This window comes from Poromitra crassiceps, assembly GCF_964638095.1.
Source record: "Poromitra crassiceps genome assembly, chromosome: 16".
Classification (NCBI taxonomy): domain Eukaryota; kingdom Metazoa; phylum Chordata; class Actinopteri; order Beryciformes; family Melamphaidae; genus Poromitra; species Poromitra crassiceps.
In genome coordinates this window covers 13,001,212-13,020,130 of record NC_139645.1, presented here as the reverse complement: position 1 = coordinate 13,020,130, position 18,919 = coordinate 13,001,212, and the positions used below count along the sequence as shown (strand labels likewise).

Here is an 18,919-nt window from a genome sequence, read left to right as displayed (position 1 = left end):
ATGCATTTGAAAAGATGGGTGAAGTGAAAAATGACCTCATGGCTGCTGTAGTGGGCGTAGGTGGAGATCATGTATTTTATCAATAATAATGTCAAACCTCTATTCCAGAATGCATTTGTCACAGGGATTTGTATATACAGTAACCTTGCCTTCTCTGCTCTCTTTCAGGGACTGGGATGAGGTGAAACACTCAAGAGTCAAAGAGAAAAAGGTGGAGGACATAAAAACATATTTTAGGATAAACAATGGAAGATAAAAAGAGAGAAAGGAGAAGAGAAAAGAGAAAAAACAAGCTATTGCTTCCTTCTGTGCATGAGGATTCTGAAAACACTGTCTGGCCACTTGGGGCTGGCCACAGTAGCCTCTCCTCATCCACAGACAGCTTGCCAGGCCATTCTCACTCCCACATTTCCTTGCCTGCTCCTTCCCTCCTTTCTCACAGACTTGGGGTTGGGGCAGCTGATATGTTCCAAGATAAGATAGTTGGGGTTAATGTTAGAGACTTTATGCCTCATTTTGCTGTTGATGAGGAAACCTACAGGTTCTGCTGCACCTCCCCAGGCCTGTACAAGTGCCGTGTGACAGGTCTAGTGTTTAAAATGAAGGGAAAAGGGGATGTGGATTACAGGATTATCCCATGGAAACAGAGGCTACTAGCCCAGCATAACAAGAAGCCTGCAGGACCACTGTTTGACATCAAATGCCCCCAGCAGTCTGTCTGTCAACTTCATCTCCCACACTGTGAGATCCACTCTACAAGTGGATGTGAATTCTTGTCAGTTGCCCATGTGACAGACGAGGGCACTGAGATCATCCCTCCCCATAAGATAACAGAAACACATGTTGTTATAAACATCACTGGATTTTATCCCTTGGGCATCGTCAAGGATGAGAACTCACCTTCTCACCCGATCCGGGCAGTGCTGTTGCAATTCTACAACCCCCCAGTTGATCCTGATCTCACATCCTCCATCAATGTGTTGCTGCTTCCTGCAAACATTGTGCCCCGTGATGTGCAGCACAAAAGGAGGAAAGTGTTTGGAGATGAGAGCCTATTCTCCGGACAATGTAAACTACCGGTACACCCAGAGAAGAAGTACACACTGTCAACTTCTCCTGAAGATGACTCAATACTAATAGAACCACATGTGGCAGAATTCAACAGTGAAGGCTACATCAACGACTTCCGCACGGCCACATTCCAGGTGATTTTAGAAAAAACAATTGAAGTTATCAGGCTTGTTCTGAAAGACAGTAATGATTCCCAGTGGGTATGGTCAGGGACTGTTTTCCATCCACATGAGGCCTTCCAGCAATGTTCTCCTAAAACCTTAGGGGAAATATATTTTGATGAGTATGGAGAGCTGAGAGAGGTCACAGCTGACCATCCCTCAAACACAGTCACTCGGTTAGCTCATTCTCGCTTCGGCATGTACACCCCCATGTCCCCCAAACATTCTGACGAAAGCCCAGAATTGCGCTCACTGGCTTCTTGCTCTCATTCAATCCAGCCAGTTGTTGCTGGTCCACCAATCAGCCCAATGCATGATGTGGATTACTGCATAATAGCGAAAGATGCATCCAGGTATGAGTGTTTTGAGTCAGTAAGTGAGTCAGGAGACAACGACGATGCCCCAGAGGAAATGTTGCCACCGGCCTCATTCAGCAGCCATTCACCCTCTGACACCCTGCACCTCCACCTCCAGGACTTCCCCACCAACACTGAAGAAAGCCCAGTAGAAGATGCATGCAAGGAACTTATGTTAGAAATAGAGCCTGCAGGCAGCAACGATGCTCCAGAGGAAATGTTGCCACAGGCCGAAGCTGATAACCTTCTACAAGAAGACAGCTATGAGAGGTTTACACCTGATATTGCTGTTGATGAAAACGAGGAAACCTTCATCTTCCAGTGCACCGACCCAGGCCTGTACCAGTGCATTGAGACAGGTCTAGTGTTTAAGATGGAGGGAGAAGGAGATGTGGTCTACAATGTTGTCCCATGGAAACATAGGCTACTAGCCCAGCATAACAAGAAGCCTGCAGGACCACTGTTTGACATCAAATGTCACCCGCAGTCTGTTTGTCAACTTCATCTCCCACACTGTGAGATCCACTCTACAGGTGGATGTGAATTCTTGTCAGTTGCCCATGTGACAGACGAGGGCACTGAGATCATCCCTCCCCACGAGATAACAGAAACTCATGTTGTTATAAACATCACTGGATTTTCTGGTTACGGCATTGTCGAGGATGAAAGTGCACCCACACACCCAAAGAAGACGTTGGTGTTGCTATTCTACAACGAGCCCAGCTCAATGCTCAATGTGTTGTTGCTTCCTGCAAACATTGTGCTCCGCGACGTGCTGCACAAAAGGAAGAAAATAGTTGGAGATGAGAGGTACATAGAGGTATCCTACAAACCTAAACTCCATCCAGAGCAGGCGTACACACTGTCCATTTCTCCTGAAGATGCCTTAATTCTAATACAACCAGAAAAGGCAGAATTTGAGAGTGAATCCTATAACAACTTCATCTCCACCTTCCAGGTGACTTTAAAAGAAAACTTTGACAAGATCAATCTCCTTCTGAAAGACAGCGATTCACTGTGTATATGGAAATGGCAAGTTCGTCTTTCGTCAGATGCCGTAAGCAATCCCCAGGTTCAGAGTCTCTCTCCAAACAAGAGTCTGTTGTTTCGCATACGGACACCATTTATCGAAAGGATATCAGGACCAAACCTCGACAGTTTGCTGGACAGGCTTTATGCCAAAGGACAAATAAGTGACGCTGATAAGAATGCAGCTACAGAGAAACAGAGTAGAGACAAGGCTCGTTTTGTCATCGACACAGTAAGGAACAAAGGGGAAATTGCAAGTACAGAGATGATGGCGATTTTCTGTGAAGTAGACCCCTCATTCTATATTGATCTGGTGGTTAGAGGGAATCTGTAAAGCATTGGATTAGTGTGGCAGCTCGTTATTCAGACAATGAAAAGATCACTGCTCCCCCAGTGGGCATTACAATAATATTCATGAAATGAACGAGACCTGTATGATACCTATTGCACCAGCAGAGGACATGAGGAGTTTTATCCTGGTGACAGAGCGCTTAGAGACCAAGCAGGTGACCCTCATGTGTGCACTTCAGACAGCAGAAGACAAGGCAGTGCCAGGTCACCACTGACTAGCTACAATTACATGCCAAAAATATCGCCTAGCCTAGTTTTTACCTTTATTCCCAAAAAGACAATATTCCTACTAAGATGTTTCAATGACTAATGAACTGAATATTCCACTAATATTCCCCTTTACTGTACATGCAGCCATGACTCCATCAGCCTACTGTAATGTAAAACATTCTCATGACAGGTAAACTATTGAAGTTAAATGGACAATAATCATAAATAAATAAATTGTTTCTTTCCAAACTAATATAATGAAACCGGGACGTCTTCTCACTCGAGTCAAACCACTATACTGTAGGCATATCATTTGTGGTCTCACACCTAGCAGGTCAGTCTAACAAATTATATCAAGACAGTTTTTTGTTTTGTTTTTTGTTTTACAAATGTTTGTAAAACAGTGATAAGTTCAAAACTTAAAGGGTCCAATTTATAGGATTAGTATATACTCATTTATACTTGATTTTAATGCTTTTTTCTTTTCTTTTGGCAGCATCTTTGAGTTCTTGAAAAGTGCTATAGACGGTTTTAACTTGACAACCTAAACATTCTAAATTGCTCCTAGCTTGCTTCCTGTTGCAGTGTTGGCTAATACAATAGCTGGCAGGAAATAAGCTACTGTAGATTTCAAACTGTTCCCTATAGCAACAGAATTCAATGAAAACCATCTATATAAAGTTTAATTTATTATTATTATTATTATTATTATTATTATTATTATTATTATTATTATTATTATTATTATTATTATTATTATTATTATTATTATTGTTGTTCTTGTTGTTGTTGTTTTCCACACTGTTGAGTGCAGTTGCCGCATTTGGTATTTTCATGCAAAGTCCTCATACAAAGTGTAATTTTAACAACTCTCCCTCTTGGTCATGGAATGGCTTTAAAAACACAAGTGAGGATTTGAATTATTCATGTTCTCAACAAGTTACAACTGTTTTAAATAATTATCTTCCTCCACTCTTTGTCCATGATTGCCACATGTCATGTGTAATGTGTTCACTCTATTTTGAGGGGTGAACGTTCATAAACATTAGGGGTGTCAAAAATAATCATTTATAAGATGCATCGCGATGCATGGAATCAAATTGTTGGCAGATGAAATAATTGAATTGTTGACAGATGAGATGAATCATTTATGTTTAAAATGTTGACATTCAGATTTCTAAATAAAAAAAAACTTTCTAAATAAAAAGGAGTTTGTATTTATCTGACTGCTTGTATTAATTGATGAAAAAGTAGCCATGTGCAGTAATATAGAAAATTGAGGATGTGATACTTGCAGTTGGGATACTTTGAGCTGCATCGTGGAGTTGACAGATGAATCGTAATTTAATCAAATGCTGAGGCCAGTGAAGATTCACAGCCTTGAAAAACATGCTCATCTCAATACAACAGGCCTTATCAATAAAAGGGTTGAATATTACTCAGACCATTACTGCACAATCTAATTTATTATATTGTGATATACTTAAGCAATATAGCATGAGAGCAAGTGTGTTGTGGCGAATATATCCCGCTGATAAGCTGTTATCCCACGAGGCCTGCGGCCTCGTGGGATAACAGCTTATCAGCGGGATATATTCCACAACACCACGCAGCTCGAGTGCTATATTGCTTTTATAAAATGGTTTCCAAGTATAATAATATAATAATAATAATACTATAAGTCCGACTGGCATGGTATTCTGATAGAGTCAGTTGAAACACTACTGTAAGGCGGGACCTCTAGCAAGAAGATAGACGTGCGGGTGATTTGATTGGATCGTTCTGGAGACTGAAGTTGACATTGGCCAATCCTGGCACTTGAGCTGAGAGCTGAGAGCTTTCTGGAAAGCCCGACAGGCAGCTCGAGCCGCAGTGCTGCATTCTCAGCGCTTGCTGAGAAGCTGAGTGCTTTCTGCAAAGCCGGACACCAACTAACGTTACGGGGTTAAATGCGGGGTTAACAGCCTTTTTTTTGCAAAGAAGACATTAGCCCGCATCTATTCTTGTACAAAACATAATTTTCTGCAAAGTATTAGTAAAGTTATAAGCGAAGATCGATTCACAAGGATCTGACAGATGTCTCCGCCATTTTTTTTTTTTGAGGTAACCAAAGGCTTTTAGTAAGAGAGTTGCCATGGCAACCAATAACCCATATTGGAGTGGGTTATTGGAATTATACAATGGCTGTGAACCAATCAGATTGCTTGATTTGAGAGAGCCGTTTTAAAATTTTGTTTTAATTGCAATTGATATAACAGATGGTATTTCAACCAGAGAGACACATTTCTAGAATGACAGATGATTTATTAGATAATAAGATACATGAGCCTAGGGGCGGTTCTAGGCCTTTTTTGGGTGGGCTTTAGCCCACCCAAAAATAGTCTCAGCCCACCCAAAAAAAATAGAGGCAATTTTTTTTTTTTTTTTACATAGATTTTGACCCCCACAAATACTGCCACATATTAATTTCAACTAGTTGACTGCAAACTCCTGCTTTAGTGCTTACAGTATATTATTATCTTGTCGGATTATTATTCCAGCCAATAAGATAGGAAGTTCCCTTTTGATTTAATTTTACTTTTGTTTTGCCTACAAAGCAGAATGTTACTTTACTTGAAACTTCCCTGAAGTGATTTTGGTATTATTTATGCAAGCATAATTCTACCATAATAGTAACCTGTATGCAGAATATATAGGGAAACAATAATTTTTTCATCGCTGTAAAACCACAGAACGGTAAAGAAGATATTGATGTGTGTAGTTCTTCATAGATCTAGTCTCTTCATTTTTCAAAGTGCGCCAGTTTGATCCATTTTTACTTGAAACTGTACAAAATTTTCTTCCGGGGGGGCAAGCCCCCGGACCCCCCTAGGGGTTCAGTGGTCCATGACCTTTGGGTGGGCTGAGCCCACCCAAAGCTCTGAAGCTAAAACTGCCCCTGCATGAGCCCGTAGGCACATAAGATACATTTATTTTTGGCTATTAGACTCCATCATATAGTCAGCTTGATTATGACGTTATGATCAGCAGGGGTAGAGCAGCCAGGAATAGGAATGAAGATCCCCCCGTGGAGTCTAGACCTGGTGGTGGTGACAGATGAGTTCTTGGTCTTGATGGGGTAGCTTCTGAATCTAAGATCTCAGAGAGGACTGGAGGAGAATGGGGTGGAGGCGGGTCGCAGGAACGCACTGGGAAGCAACAGATCACACAGAGAAAACGGAGAGCTTTTAGCTTTGACAGCTTGATGGTGATAGGCTGAATGGGAAAAGGTGTCTTACTCTGATTGGCATAAAATAAACGTTACCTCCCACAAACAGTAGGGTCTTTCACACCGGCCATGAAAGCCGAAAAATGCGCGGAAATTAGGATTCGCGGCTCCGATGTGAAAGGCATGAACGCGCGTTGGTGGGTAATTCTTGTACGCCTTTTGTCCCGGCACCAAAGGTTGTCACATCGCCGTATTGGCGGACAACCCGCCTCCACTTGAAAGGTCGTCGCAGCAAGCCGGAAAAGGTGCGAATGGTCAGCTCATTCATAAAAAAATTACAGGGGAAATCACCTCATGTATCAAGAAAGTGACGAGTGAAAGTAAAAAAAGTAGACTGATAGACAGACCTATCTCCACACACCACACTGTGCGAGGCAGCGCTTCATACGAATCGCTCATAAGATCATGGTGTTTTTGCAATGTCAGCGTAGGTAATTATTATGTATATTAACTTTATTACAACTTTGGCATGACAATATCTGCTGCATTACCTTAACACAGTGTGAGTGTTACAGTTACAACAGCCAACTAGTCCGCTGCTCTCGCTTCAGGCAGCCTCGCACTGTCCCCCTGTCTAGTGCAGGCTGCGGCTGAACAGAAAGCACTGAGGTGAGGTGTCAAGATTTCATCTCTGAGCTCTCTGATAGGCTATTGCTTGATGTGTAACCAATCAGATAGCGCTGTGGGCGGGACATTGCTCCAGACACAGAACTACTGTAGGAGGGGATTCTTCCAGGTGCAGCAGCCGCAAATTAGCGCATTTTTTTATTAAGTTATGATATCGGCAAACAGCCAATGAAAATGCCGATACAGATCTCCTCAGCGGACTAGGAGAAGGAGGAAAGTCTGTTGTTGAATTGAATTCGTTCATCATACAGTAGCCTAGGCTACACTAACCTATGAAAATATTAATTTGGGCTAGGAGGAGCTGGAAATCCCTCTGCTCGCCTTTCAATGCGGGAGCGGGGGATTTCACCTGAAAAGTACAGAGCAGCACGGTAATGTGGCCGTGCTGCTTGGCTCGTGTGAAAGCAATTTCTGTGGCGAGGCGGCTGGCTTTACGGGACTCCTAAACGGCTATTTTTCCGCGATCTGTGTATGAAAGAGCCTAGTGACGCTAGATAGAAGCAGGAAAAGATTTATATGTACAGTTTTTTTTTTGTTTTTTTTTGTCTATGCAGGAAAAGGGTGATTGATGACGTAATTTTATGAATGAGTGGGCGTGACAATAAGAGGGTTTCTCTTAAGCGGGAAATAAGTGAATGACTGAAAAGCTGAATGAGTGCCCGTGACGAGTGACGACTAAGGGATTCTCCTAGAAAAGTGAATGCATAAAAAGAGAGTGAATGATGATAATTAAGTCTCCCTTAAATAATTTTCGCTTAAGCTACATTTACTTGTCTCACCGGTCCAATGCAGACCTGACTCAAATAGTATACTGTATTGAACTTGAAGCATTTGAGGAACAGTATTGGCTTCACTACTATGATGTCAGCTAATACATGTAAGTGGACAGCAAGAGGCAGTGGAGCTTGCTCTTTTATCTGACTGAAGCTAATATTGTCTGCAGGTTCAGGTCTGTAAATGTAACACAAAAGTGTTTTGTGGTAGAAGGATGCTACAAATATAACAGCAAAATGATAAATCCCTGTAGGAATATCCTATTGGAGATGAGATCATAGTGAATACCATAAAAAGTATGATTCAGAGGGGCACACACACAGGGGGGGGGGGTTATGGACATAGTTTTGCTGTGATATTTATAATGTTCTTCTGGAAGTGATGGGCGCCCTCTACTGCTAAATATTGATAGTACAGTACATTATAGAACAGGCCAACAAGAGAGGAAGACTGGCACTGGGCACGGCATACTGTCAATGTAAGAATATAGGAATATTATAGTGATACCATTAGAGATAAGATATTATAAGGCAGTTCAGATATTGGATAATAATATACACATTTGTCCTCCCCCCCTTTACAAGATAGTTTTGTTATATAAGTTTGCTGTGGGGGGTCTTATTACTAACTGATGTGGAAAACTGAAGTTCCATTGATTGGCATTTCATAATCAATCAGCTATAATTGCATAACACATAATTAATTGGTATGAGTTATTAGTCATATGCATAGCACACATGCAGACACATCAAGGATCTCTCCCCTTTGCTCTGGCTTTCAGAGAACTCAGCATGACAGTGGCCCTGAGACAGGAATGCTTGCTGATAAGCACAAGCAGCCCTGCTCAGTCCAGTGCACACACATTTCCAAAGTTCATCCCTCCTCTCCCTCTTCTCTCTCTGCCTATAAAGTACATGTTGAATTGTGACATCGCCACTGAATATTTGGACTCTGTACATATTTATGATCGTACGTTGAGATTTCAGTCCTCTGACAATGATGTTTGCCAAAGTAATGTATGATTTTACTTTCATAAGACATCTTTCTGGCTCATGGTTTCATTCAATTTGGTTTATATTAGCTGCTATAATCATTATCATTATATAGTGGGATGAAGAGCCTAAACCTTACACCTTACACTGGGGAAGGGTTTCCAGGTTAGGGGTAGGCACAGGGGGGAGGGGGCATGGGTTTAGGTTGTGGGGAAGGGTTTCCAGGTTAGGGGTAGGCACAGGGGGGAGGGGGCATGGGTTTAGGTGCTGGGGAAGGGTTTCCAAGGTTGGGGGTGGGCACAGGGGGGAGGGGGCATGGGTTTAGGTGCTGGGGAAGGGTTTCCAGGTTAGGGGTAGGCACAGGGGGGAGGGGGCATGGGTTTAGGTGCTGGGGAAGGGTTTCCAAAGTTGGGGGTGGGCACAGGGGGGAGGGGGCATGGGTTTAGGTGCTGGGGAAGGGTTTCCAGGTTAGGGGTAGGCACAGGGGGGAGGGGGCATGGGTTTAGGTGCTGGGGAAGGGTTTCCATGTAAGGGTTAGGCACATGGGGGGAGGGGGCATGGGTTTAGGTGCTGGGGAAGGGTTTCCAGGTTAGGGGTAGGCACAGGGGGGAGGGGCATGGGTTTAGGCGCTGGTAGCCACTTGTTTGGGGTAGGGTGTGGATATGGTAGGGGGCTCCAGGGTTAGGGTCTCCAGGGGAAGACTACTGACCCTGGGGACCACCTGGAGAACCTTCATCCTAATGCCCCACAGTCCCCATAGCTCCAGCCTCCAACCCCAAGGCGTAACGTTCCATGATACGCACAAGGGTACCGTGTGTCTAACATCCAACACACAAGGTGTGCGACAGAGCGTTGATATAGCCTATTACACCGTCGGAGTGAGAATGGGTTGGTCGATCATAAGAAGACTATACAATAACCATTGTAGATCTAGTTTAAGAGTTGCACGAGAGGAAGGTAGCCTACAACTCCAAAAAGCAATTGGTCCGAGTGAAATGTTCTGTGGTCTCTCCTGTTTCAAAATATATCTTAACCGTTTTGTTTGAACAAGTAAAACTATTTTTTGTAAACATTTTACGAAGTGTCTATGGGAAAATAAATGGCGGATGAAAATCTCTGGTACGCATGGTGAAGCAGGAAGTCACGTTCACTTTGGCTCTCTGACTGCAGTCTCGGTGACGGTGGGTCAGAGGCGGGGTGGGCATGCGGAAGAGACAAAGCAACAGTTGAATCTTCACTCACTCCGACATTTTCAAGATGATACGTCCGAAGATTGAAGTCATCCTGTGCAGCTCACCAGGTCAGGACATTAATCTGTTAATAGAAGGGCTTTTATAATGAGTAGAAAAGATTTGGTGAGTTTGTGACTACAGGGTTGCCAACTTTGGGGACCTGGCTGGAGTGGAGCGTGAGCGTGTGTGTGCGCGCGCGTGCGTGTGTAGCATTAGTTTGTGAATAATGTGGGTGTAGCGAAGCTGCATAGTTTTTTAAAGCCTGGTGACGTCGTGATTAAAGCGTGTACGCATGACCCATGGGTACAAGCACTTTAACTTGCACCAACAATTTGCGTTGATTACCGAACTATATTGTGATAGTGGGTTGTTTTGAAACTGCGCCGCTATGACTATATATTCGTGATATTTCAACCGTATCGCCCAGCCTCCATGCCCAGCCCCAGTGGCCCTCTCTCTTCCTCCTCCCCACATCCTCTCCTCCCCCTCTCTCCCCTTGCTCTCTCCCTTCTCTCACTCCCGCGCTCTCCCCTTTACTTCCCCTCCCTCTGTCTCTCTATTAGAGGCAAAGTGAACGTCACTTCCTGCTTCAGCACTGTACCAGAGATTGTCCTCCGCAATTTTATTTTCCCATAGACATAGACATTTCGTAAAATGCGTATAAAAATTGTTTTACTTGGTCAAACCAAACGGTTCAGCTATATTTAGAATCCGGAGAGACCATAGAAGATATCACTCGGACCAAAACTTTAAAAAACAACAAAGATTTTTTTTTTCTTTATACCCACATTTTCTTTACGTTTTGGTCTGAGTGAAATGTTTACTCCGGTTCTCCTGTAAGCGATATTTTTTTCCCATGATGGCGAAGGCATGACCCGCCCCTCTCTGCCTCTGCCCAGCGAGCACAAAACGTTTTTTCAACGTTGATTTTTAGTTGAAATCTGGGTGATATTGGGTTTGAACGTCTAAGACCTAATTTCACCCTCTTTTCAACCGGCTAAAATGCGGTTACAACGTCAACGTGTAAAAAAACACAATTTGGTGCATCATATTGTTAAAACATTTGTTGTAGCTTGGAATAGAGGCAATATTGATAGTGTGTGAATTGGCATTTGTCCATTTTATTGTGTAACTGAGAGTTGAAATCTGGTCTATACGAAAACTACATTTCAACGCATTTTATGTCACATGAAATATCATAAATATGGGACTATATAGGCTATGTGGTGCCAGCAAAAAGCTTCCAGGACACAACTATGGTTAATAGTTTAGCGCAATACTATAAAATAATGAATTCAGTTCCTGCAGCAACGCAGTAACGCAAGTACTTACTTGCTAGCTATACTAACCGTGACTGACTAGACTAGACCAAAGCAAGTCTGCACCGGTCTGCACCAAGTGCGGAACGAGGTGCTCTGGGCACGCTATGTTATTGTACAGACTGTAGGCTATACGAGGCTCTGTGTACCTCCTCAGTCTCTGGTGTTAAATGAAGTTAACCTCTGAAGCCATAGGCTACAGCCTATAGACAACACACACACACAACATAATTTTAGTCTGTTACATTAATATAATAGTCTCGTACACACATCACATAAAATAACTTGTCCTCCGATGTCGACAATCATGTAGTCTACAAGTTGTGTGCGAGATAGAGTATATATGTGCCCAGCTCTCTACAGAGTATAAGAAAATATATAGCTCAGCGCGTAGAGCGGACTGGCTTGAATGTGGGAAAGCGGGGTTTGAATCCCGTGTGCGCTGCTGAATTTTTAATTTAATTTCCTGGTGAAATATGGTCTAAATCTGAACGTTCAATAAACGTCTGCAAATAGTGGGTGAAAAAACTTTCACTTTCAAACCTTCCTTGCACGTTTTTTCAACGTTGACCCTAAACGTTTTTTAAACGTCTTTTCAACCGAAAAATGCTCGCTGGGTGATTGGCTGACTGCACTCGGCTGCTCTCCCCTGCTTCCCAGGCGAGAGCCTATTTCATATTTCATTCAGTCACTATTTGTTCATAAAGTGAGCAGCAGGTGCAAAACAATCATTAAATCAACAAGCATGAGATGGCAGATGGCAGCATAGAATCAAAAGGTTATGTGTGAGATCAATAACCTACTTGAATGTGTATTTTTTCTTTTCATTCTAAATGTCATCACCTTGTTCTGATTTATATTTCAAGACAAGAGTAGCAGCAGCGTTATAAACCACAGGCACAGACTATATTAAAAACATAAACACACATGGCACACCAGCTCAGTGGCCTTGTGGTCTGAGTGTCCGCCCTGAGACTGGGAGGTCGTGAGTTCGATCCCTGGCCGAGTCATACCAAAGACTATAAAAATGGGACCCATTTGCTTCCCTGCTTGGCACTCAGCATCAAAGGGTTCAAATTGGGGGGTTAAATCACCATGTGATTCCCGAGCGCGGCGCACGCTGCCGCTCACCGCTCCCCCAGGGGATGGGTCAAATGCGGAGAACAAATTTCACACATTGTGTGACAATCAGTGGGACTTTACCTTTATGGCGTCTTTCATTCAGGCTAGCAAGCAAAACTGCTGTCTGTCTGATCCACTGAGTCTCACCACAGACTGTAGAAAGAGATGCAGGATAGCTAAGCGAATGTGAGTGGATGAACATTTGACGCTAGGCCAATCAGAGGCTGAGAGGGTCATGCCTTCGCCTAGCCTTCGCCATCATGGGAAAAAAAGTATCGCCTCCTGTAACTTTGCTCTTCCGCGTTAAGACGCAATTGCATTTGTTCTTCTGGTTCAGCGCTAGTTGGCGGCCAATTTAAAAACAAAACATCACTATGAATTAAGTTTGGCAACATTCAGAAGCTACACTGCGGTCAACTTCAGTTACATGTTCATAGCGTTACTGCTGCGAGGAGCCGATGGCTGTACCCGGTCGGCATTTAACGTTAGTTACAAAACCACGTTGACAGTTAGCCCCGTCAGAACTCTTTCGGCTAGCTATGCTACCCTAGAAAGAGTCCAGTCTCCCAAGCTGTCTAAATTAGTGATACGGACCTATTTTACAAGTGCCACAGAAACATTTCAAAGCCACCTACTTGAGAAGAAGGGTTCATAGCTTCTCGACGTCGGGGTTAGAAAGCTTGACGCTGCTCATGAATGCCTGTTTTCATCCGAAGTCTGTGCTGGTGATATTATTTTTTCCGGGTTAGAGCCCAGCCGTCACAGTGCTCAACAGCGCCACTCTGGTCAAAAGCTCGGTTCGGCATGTTAAAATGTGTATAGGGCTATAGTATAGGTAGGAGGATTGTAGTCTTACTGGAATTATATGCATTTGAAAAGATGGGTGAAGTGAAAAATTACCTCATGGCTGCTGTAGTGGGCGTAGTGAGATCATGTATTTTATCATTAAAATAAATGTCAAACCTTTATGCCAGAATACATTTGCCACAGGGATTTGTATATACAGTAACCTTGACTTCTCTGCTCTCTTTCAGGGACTGGGATGAGGTGAAACACTCAAGAGTCAAAGAGAAAAAGGCGGAGGAAGAATTTTTGTAAATATATTTAAAGATAAATAAAAAGAAGAAAAAGTAGAAACGATGGAACATGAAAAGATGAAAAACAAGCTATTGCTCCCTTCTGTGGATGAGGACTCCCAGCCCGTTGGGGCTGGCTACTCATCCACAGACAGCTTGCCAGGCCAGTCTTTCTCCCACATTTCCTTGCCTACTCCCACCCGTCTCACCAAACCTGCTTCCCTCCTTTCTCATAAACATAAAAGTCAAAAAAAAAAAAAAAAAAAACGCTACAGCTTACAGAACTTTTTGCCTGATATTTTTGATGAAAACAAGGAAACCTCCTACAGGTGGCAGTGCACCTCCCCAGGCCTGTACATGTGCAGTAAGACAGGTCTAGTGTTTAACATGAAGGGAAAAGGGGACTTGGATTACAGGATTATCCCATGGAACCAGAGGCGACTAGCCCAGCATAACAAGAAGCCTGCAGGACCACTGTTTGACATCAAATGCCCCCAGCAGTCTGTCTGTCAACTTTATCTCCGACACTGTGAGATCCACTCTACAGGTGGACGTGAATTCTTGTCAGTTGCCCATGTGACAGACGAGGGCACCAAGTTTATCTGTCCCCATAAGATATCAAGCACGCATGTTGTTATAAAGATCACTGGATTGTATCCCTTGGGCATTGTCAAGGATGAAAACTCACCTTCTCACCCGATCAACGCATTGCTGTTGGCATTCTACAAGCCCCCAGTTGATCCTTATCTCACATCCTCCATCAATGTGTTGCTGCTTCCTGCAAACATTGTGCTCCGTGATGTGTGGCACAAAAGGAGGAAAGTGTTTAGAGATGAGAGGTACATAGAGCTAATCCCCCATCGCTGTGAACTACACCCAGAGAAGAAGTACACACTGTCCACTTCTCCTGAAGATGACTCAATACTAATACAACCACATGTGGCAGAATTAAACAGTGAAGGCTACATCAACGACTTCCACACGGCCACATTCCAGGTGATTTTAGAAAAAGAAAGAAAAAGAAAAAAAAAAAAAGTTGTCTGGCTTGTTCTGAAAGACAGTAATACTTCCCAGTGTGTATGGGCAGGGTACGTTTTCCTTGGCTGCCTGTCCCGCCCCAAAACTAAAGAAAGCCCAGCAAGGAAAATATCTATAACTTCCACTTCAGAACTGGCTTCTTGCTCTCAGTCAATCAATGCAGCTGTTGCTGATCCACCAATCAGCCCAGTGGATCTGCAGGGTTCCCCCATCAGCACTGAAAGAGACATAATGAAAGATGCATGCAGGCATGAGACTCTGGACTCAGTAAGTGAGTCAGGAGACAGCAACGATGCCCCAGAGGAAATGTTGCCACAGGCCTCATTTGGCAGCCATTCATCCTCTGACACCCTGTACCTCCACCTCCAGGACTTCCCCACCAACACTGAAGAAAGCCCAGTAGAAGATGCATGCAAGGAGCTTGTGTCAACAAGGAAAATATCTTCAACTTCCACTTCAGAACTGGCTTCTTGCTCTCAGTCAATCAACACAGCTGTTGCTGGTCCACCAATCAGCCAAGTGGATCTGCAGGGTTCCCCCATCAGCACTGAAAGAGACATAATGAAAGATGCATCCAGGCATGAGACTCTGGACTCAGTAAGTGAGTCAGGAGACAACGACTCAGTAAGTGAGTCAGGAGACAACAACGATGCCCCAGAGGAAATGTCGCCACCGTCCTCATTGAGCAGCTATTCATCCTCTGACAGCCTGCACCTCCACCTCCAGGACTTCCCCACCAACACTGAAGAAAGTGCAGTAGAAGATGCATGGAATAAACTTATGTTAGAAATAGAGCCTGCAGGCAGCAACAGTGCTCCAGAGGAAATGTTGCCACAGGCCAAAGCTGATAACCTTCTACAAGAAGACAGCTATGAGAGGTTTACACCTGATATTGCTGTTGATGAAAACGAGGAAACCTTCATCTTCCAGTGCACCGACCCAGGTCTGTACCAGTGCATTGAGACAGGTCTAGTGTTTAACATGAAGGGAGAAGGAGATGTGGTCTACAGTGTTGTCCCATGGAAAGAGAGGCTACTAACCCAGCATAACAAGAAGCCTGCAGGACCACTGTTTGACATCAAATGTCACCAGCAGTCTGTCTGTCAACTTCATCTCCCACACTGTGAGATCTACTCTACAGGTGGATGTGAATTCTTGTCAGTTGCCCATGTGACAGACGAGGGCACTGAGTTAATCTGTCCCCATGAGATAACAGAAACTCATGTTGTTATAAACATCACTGGATTTTCTGGTTACGGCATTGTCGAGGATGAAAACTCACCCCCTCATCCGATCCAGGCGTTGGTGTTGCTATTCTACAACGAGATCAGATCTATGCTCAATGTGTTGTTGCTTCCTGCAAACATTGTGCTCCGTGACGTGCTGCACAAAAGGAAGAAAATAGTTGGAGATGAGAGGTACATAGAGACACCCTTAACTGAACTCCATCCAGAGCAGGCGTACACACTGTCCACTTCGGCTGAAGATGCTCTAATTAAAATTCAACCAAAAAAGGCAAAATTTTATGTAAAGGGATCCTACACCAACTACATCCACACGTTCCAGGTGACTTTAAAAAAAGTTGTTGACGATATCAATCTCCTTCTGAAAGACAGCAACGATTCACAGTGTATAATATTATGGGAATGGGAAGTTAATCTTTCATCAGTAAGAAATCCCCAGGAGGAGCGAGGGGAAGAAGAGCGGCAGTACGATGGTGAACCAGAGCGTCATCAGCAACCCACTGGAGGAGGAGGGGCCACAGCCTTAAGAAATCCCCAGGTTCAGAGTGGTCTGAGTCTGACAAAGGACAAATTACAAATTTCAAGAAAGAGAAAGCGAGGAGAAGAAGAGCAGCACTCTCTTCTTCTTTCTTTGCCTTCAGATAACGATGGTGAACCAGAGCATCATCAGCAACCCACTGGAGGAGGGGCTACAGCCTTAAGAAATCCCCAGGTTCAGAGTCTCTCTTCAAACGAGGAGCTGTTGTCACACATACGGAGCCAATTCATCGACAAGGTATCAGGACCAAACCTCGACAGTCTGCTGGACAAGCTTTATGAGAAAGAGGTGATAAGTGACGCTGAGAGGGAGAAAGCAGCTACAGAGCAACAGAGAAGAGACAAGGCTCGTTGTGTCATCGACACAGTGAGGAGGAAAGGGGAAACTGCAAGTACAGAGATGATAGCCATATTCTGTGAACTAGACCGCCTCCTCTATACTGAGCTGGTGATTAGAGGGAATCTGTCTGCAACAGCCAATGTGGGGACTGCTGCCCCCTAGTACGACACCTCAATAGTTAAAAATATGAAGCATTGGACAGACGGCTCGTTAGTCTGGCAGCTCGTTATTCAGACAATGAAAAGATCACTGCTCCCCAACAACTTGGAATACAAGTCAGAACCGTCAGAACATTGAGTGGTCAGAATAATAATGGGTGTTGGAACAATGACATGGCACCAAATGTCTCCCCATCTGACAAAGTGTTCTTGAGCATGGCACTGAACCTGCATTTTTTATTCTTAATTTGTGGCTATTGTGTTTGTTACAATGATAAACATTTATACTGTTACTAGGGTCTTAATAGGCAGATCCATACTGTATGTACTGTATATTTATGTATATATATACACACATATATATGCATACCAATTCAAAAGCTAAAGAAAACGGATGAACAAAAACATGTTGTTCCTTTCTTTTTTACTTTTGGTCTGAGTGACATGGGCTAAATGTTTAAGCGTTGAAAAGGTGGGAGCTTTTAGTGTCCCGAGAGATCTATCGGGACACGGGACGGCCATCCTGGAATCAGGACTGGGACCGGGACGTCTTCTCACTCGAGTCAAACTACCATACTGTATCATTTGTGGTCTCACACCTAGCAGGTCAGGCTAACAAATTATATCAAGACAGTTTTTTTGTTTTTTGTTTTACAAATGTTTGTAAAACAGTCTGATAATTAAAGGGTCCCATTTATAGGATTATTTTATACTCATTTATACTTGTTTCCTTTCTTTTGGCAGCATCTTTGAGTTCTTGAAAAGTGCTATAGACGGTTTTAACTTGACAACCTAAACATTCTAAATTGCCCCTAGCTTGCTTCCTGTTGCAGTGTTGGCTAATACAATAGCTGGCAGGAAATAAGCTACTGTAGATTTCAAACTGTTCCCTATAGCAACAGAATTCCATGAAAACCGTCTATGTAAATGTATTTATATATAAATTAATTTATTATTATTATTGTTGTTGTTGTTGTTGTTGTTGTTTTCCACAATGTTGGGTGCAGTTGCTGCATTTGGTATTTTCATGCAAAACTCAAAGTGTAATTTTAGCAACTGTCCCTCTTGGTCATGGAATGGCTTTAAAAACACAAGTCAGGATTTGAATTATGCATGTTCTCAACAAGAGTTACAACTGTTTTAAATAATTATCTTCCTCCACTCTTTTTGTTGTTGCACTCTTTGTCCATGATTGCCACATGTCATGTGTCATGTGTTCACTCTGTTTTGAGGGGTGAACGTTCATAAACATTAGGGGTGTCAAAATAATCATTTGATGCATCACGATGCATCGAATCAAATCGTTGACAGATGAAAGAATTGAATCTTTGACAGAAGAGATGAATCATTTATGTTTAAAATATATGTTGCGTGTAATTGCCATTACACGCTGAAGAAGGGCTTTTGTTTGAAACATCCATTGTGTGGCAATAAATCTTTAAACTTGGAGTGCTGTCCTTTTCGCTTTTTTAATATATGTTCGTTGACATTCAGATTTCTAAAAAAAAAAGTTCTAAATAAAAAAGGGAGTTGGTATTTATCTGACTGACTTGTATTAATTGATGAAAAAGTAGCCATGTGCAGTAATATAATATAGAAAATTGGGGATGTGATACTTGCAGTTGTGATACTTTGAGCTGCATCTTGGAGTTGACAGATGAATCGTAATCGAATCAAATGGTGAGGCCAGTGAAGATTCACAGCCTTGAAAAACACACATCTCAATACAACAGGCCTTATAAATAAATGGGTTGAATATTACTCACACCATTACTGCACAATCTAATTTAATATATTGTGAGATACTTTGTTTTAATTGCAATTGTTTATTGTTTATTGTTTATTAAGGATCCCCATTAGTCCACACCAAGGTGTAGGACTACTCTTCCTGGGGTCCAATCATTGACAGTACATAAGGTCCAATTGATATAACAGATGGTGGTAATTACTTGTCTCATCAGTCCAATGCAGACCTGGTTCAAATAATATAAACTGCTTTGAACTCTAAGCATTT

At 43.0% G+C, this 18,919-nt stretch overlaps 1 protein-coding gene across 1 annotated transcript; it reads left to right on the top strand.

Annotated features, from left to right (window-relative positions):
* The first annotated feature begins 1,623 nt into the window (after positions 1 to 1,623).
* Positions 1,624 to 18,385, top strand: LOC310791407 (NACHT, LRR and PYD domains-containing protein 1a allele 5-like). Its single transcript, XM_083653103.1, has 2 exons — positions 1,624 to 4,032; positions 17,959 to 18,385. The coding sequence occupies exon 1, from the start codon at positions 1,644 to 1,646 to the stop codon at positions 2,949 to 2,951; it is 1,308 nt and encodes a 435-aa protein (XP_083509229.1). The 5' UTR covers positions 1,624 to 1,643; the 3' UTR covers positions 2,952 to 4,032; positions 17,959 to 18,385.
* The last annotated feature ends 534 nt before the right edge of the window (positions 18,386 to 18,919 follow it).

Excerpts from the sequence above, each read along its gene's own strand:
- LOC310791407 (XM_083653103.1), top strand. The coding sequence starts at position 1,644 with ATGTTGCCACCGGCCTCATTCAGCAGCCATTCACCCTCTGACACCCTG.